This window comes from Gossypium hirsutum, chromosome A09, assembly GCF_007990345.1.
Source record: "Gossypium hirsutum isolate 1008001.06 chromosome A09, Gossypium_hirsutum_v2.1, whole genome shotgun sequence".
NCBI lineage: Eukaryota > Viridiplantae > Streptophyta > Magnoliopsida > Malvales > Malvaceae > Gossypium > Gossypium hirsutum.
In genome coordinates, this window is record NC_053432.1 from 39,414,162 (window position 1) to 39,416,328 (window position 2,167).

At 37.5% G+C, this 2,167-nt stretch overlaps 1 protein-coding gene across 1 annotated transcript; it reads left to right on the forward strand.

Moving 5' to 3' along the window:
- The first annotated feature begins 474 nt into the window (after positions 1-474).
- On the forward strand, positions 475-1,951 carry LOC121206654 (photosystem II CP47 reaction center protein-like). Its single transcript, XM_041077699.1, has one exon. The coding sequence runs from the start codon at positions 552-554 to the stop codon at positions 1,386-1,388; it is 837 nt and encodes a 278-aa protein (XP_040933633.1). The 5' UTR covers positions 475-551; the 3' UTR covers positions 1,389-1,951.
- The last annotated feature ends 216 nt before the right edge of the window (positions 1,952-2,167 follow it).

Consider the following 2,167-nt stretch of genomic DNA (forward strand, 5'->3'; position numbering starts at 1 on the left):
CCAGAGGTTTATGTTGTATCAATCTACCCTTGTGTGCGTGATTCCTATTGAAGCATATACTCGAGGGTGGGTGCAGGTTTTTTACTAATGAATCGATATTCAAAATCATTCCATTCTGGATCCCTTTCTCGATCAAAGCATCGGATTTCTAAATTCTCATAGGGACCACCCGGAATTCCTTCCAGGGCCTGTTGAATTATTTTTAGGAAAAATCCATTAGATAATGAACTATTGGTTCTAAGTTATCAATAAACCTAGAATTGATTCTTCCTGGGTCGATGCCCGAGCGGTTAATTATTCTTCATGCTTTGTGAGCAGACATACATATATGTTGACCTAAAGCGTATACTTCGTCTGAAGTTGTATATGGGTTCCTCCTGTGTTTCTTTATCTTTATCATAAAGTTTACCTCTCACTAATGAATTCATTAATAAATCTCGTCATTAATATTATTATTCCTCTCATCATATTGTAGCAGGGACATTGGGCATATTAGCGGGCTTATTCCATCTTAGTGTCCGCCCGCCCAACGTTTATACAAAGGATTACGTATGGGAAATATTGAAACCGTCCTTTCCAGTAGTATAGCTGCTGTCTTTTTTGCAACTTTTGTTGTTGCCGGAACTATGTGGTATGGTTCAGCAACTACCCCCATCGAATTATTTGGTCCTACTCGTTATCAATGGGATCAAGGATACTTCCAGCAAGAAATATATCGAAGGGTTAGTGCTGGGTTAGCCGAAAATCAAAGTTTATCAGAAGCTTGGTCTAAAATTCCTGAAAAATTAGCTTTTTATGATTACATTGGCAATAATCCGGCAAAAGGAGGATTATTCAGAGCGGGTTCAATGGACAACGGGGATGGAATAGCCGTTGGGTGGTTAGGGCACCCTATCTTTAGAGATAAAGACGGGCGTGAACTTTTTGTACGTCGTATGCCTACTTTTTTTGAAACATTTCCGGTTGTTTTGGTAGACGGAGACGGAATTGTTAGAGCGGATGTCCCTTTTAGAAGGGTAGAATCAAAGTATAGTGTCGAACAAGTAGGTGTAACTGTTGAGTTCTATGGCGGCGAACTCAATGGAGTGAGTTATAGTGATCCTGCTACTGTGAAAAAATATGCTAGACGTGCTCAATTGGGTGAAATTTTTGAATTAGATCGTGCTACTTTGAAATCCGATGGTGTTTTTCGTAGCAGTCCGAGGGGTTGGTTTACTTTTGGGCATGCTTCGTTTGCCTTGCTTTTCTTCTTCGGACACATTTGGCATGGTGCTAGAACCCTGTTCAGAGATGTTTTTGCCGGTATTGATCCAGATTTGGATGCTAAAGTGGAATTTGGAGCATTCCAAAAACTTGGAGATCCAACTACAAGAAGACAAGTAGTCTGATGCAAGATTGCTTTGTTATTTTTTGCTTCTACTTCTATTTGTGATTTGCCATAGGCTGCTGGAAAAATCTTGATTTAAATCGCTGCCTTTTCTTTGATTCTTGTTCTTTCTTTATTCGGGAGATGATTCCAAATAAACAGGTACGGAAGCTATAATTGTAAACCACGATCGAATTTATGGAAGCATTGGTTTATACATTCCTCTTAGTATCTACTCTAGGGATAATTTTTTTTGCTATCTTTTTTCGAGAACCGCCTAAAATTCTAACTAAAAAAATGAAATAATTTTCATTATCTCAATTGAAGTAATGAGCCTCCCAATATTGGGAGGCTCATTACTTCAATTAGTCCCGTGTTCCTCGAATGGATCTCTTAATTGTTGAGAGGGTTGCCCAAAAGCAGTATATAAGGCGTACCCAGTAAAACTTACAAGTAAACCAGATATAGAGATGGCGACTAAGGTTGTTGTTTCCATTATTATATAATTTCAAGATCACAATGGGTCTATGATAAGATTGTTTATTTACAGCGGAATGATATACAAAGTCAACAGATCTCACTGAATACAAAGAAAAGAAAGGTTTGTCCTTTGATCAAAATAAGCATAAACTAAATGAGAGTTTGAAAGAATAAAAAATCTCTCGATTTATAAATAATATAACACTTTCTTTGAATTTTTTTTGAGTCCAGCCGCGAGGTTTGAATATTAAGTATGAATCATAGTTCAAATACTTTGTGATCCATTTCATATATTCCGTGCTCCAGATACTAGAATGACTA

Bases quoted from the DNA above. Each gene is read 5' to 3' on its own strand.
- LOC121206654 (XM_041077699.1), top strand. From the start codon at position 552: ATGGGAAATATTGAAACCGTCCTTTCCAGTAGTATAGCTGCTGTCTTT.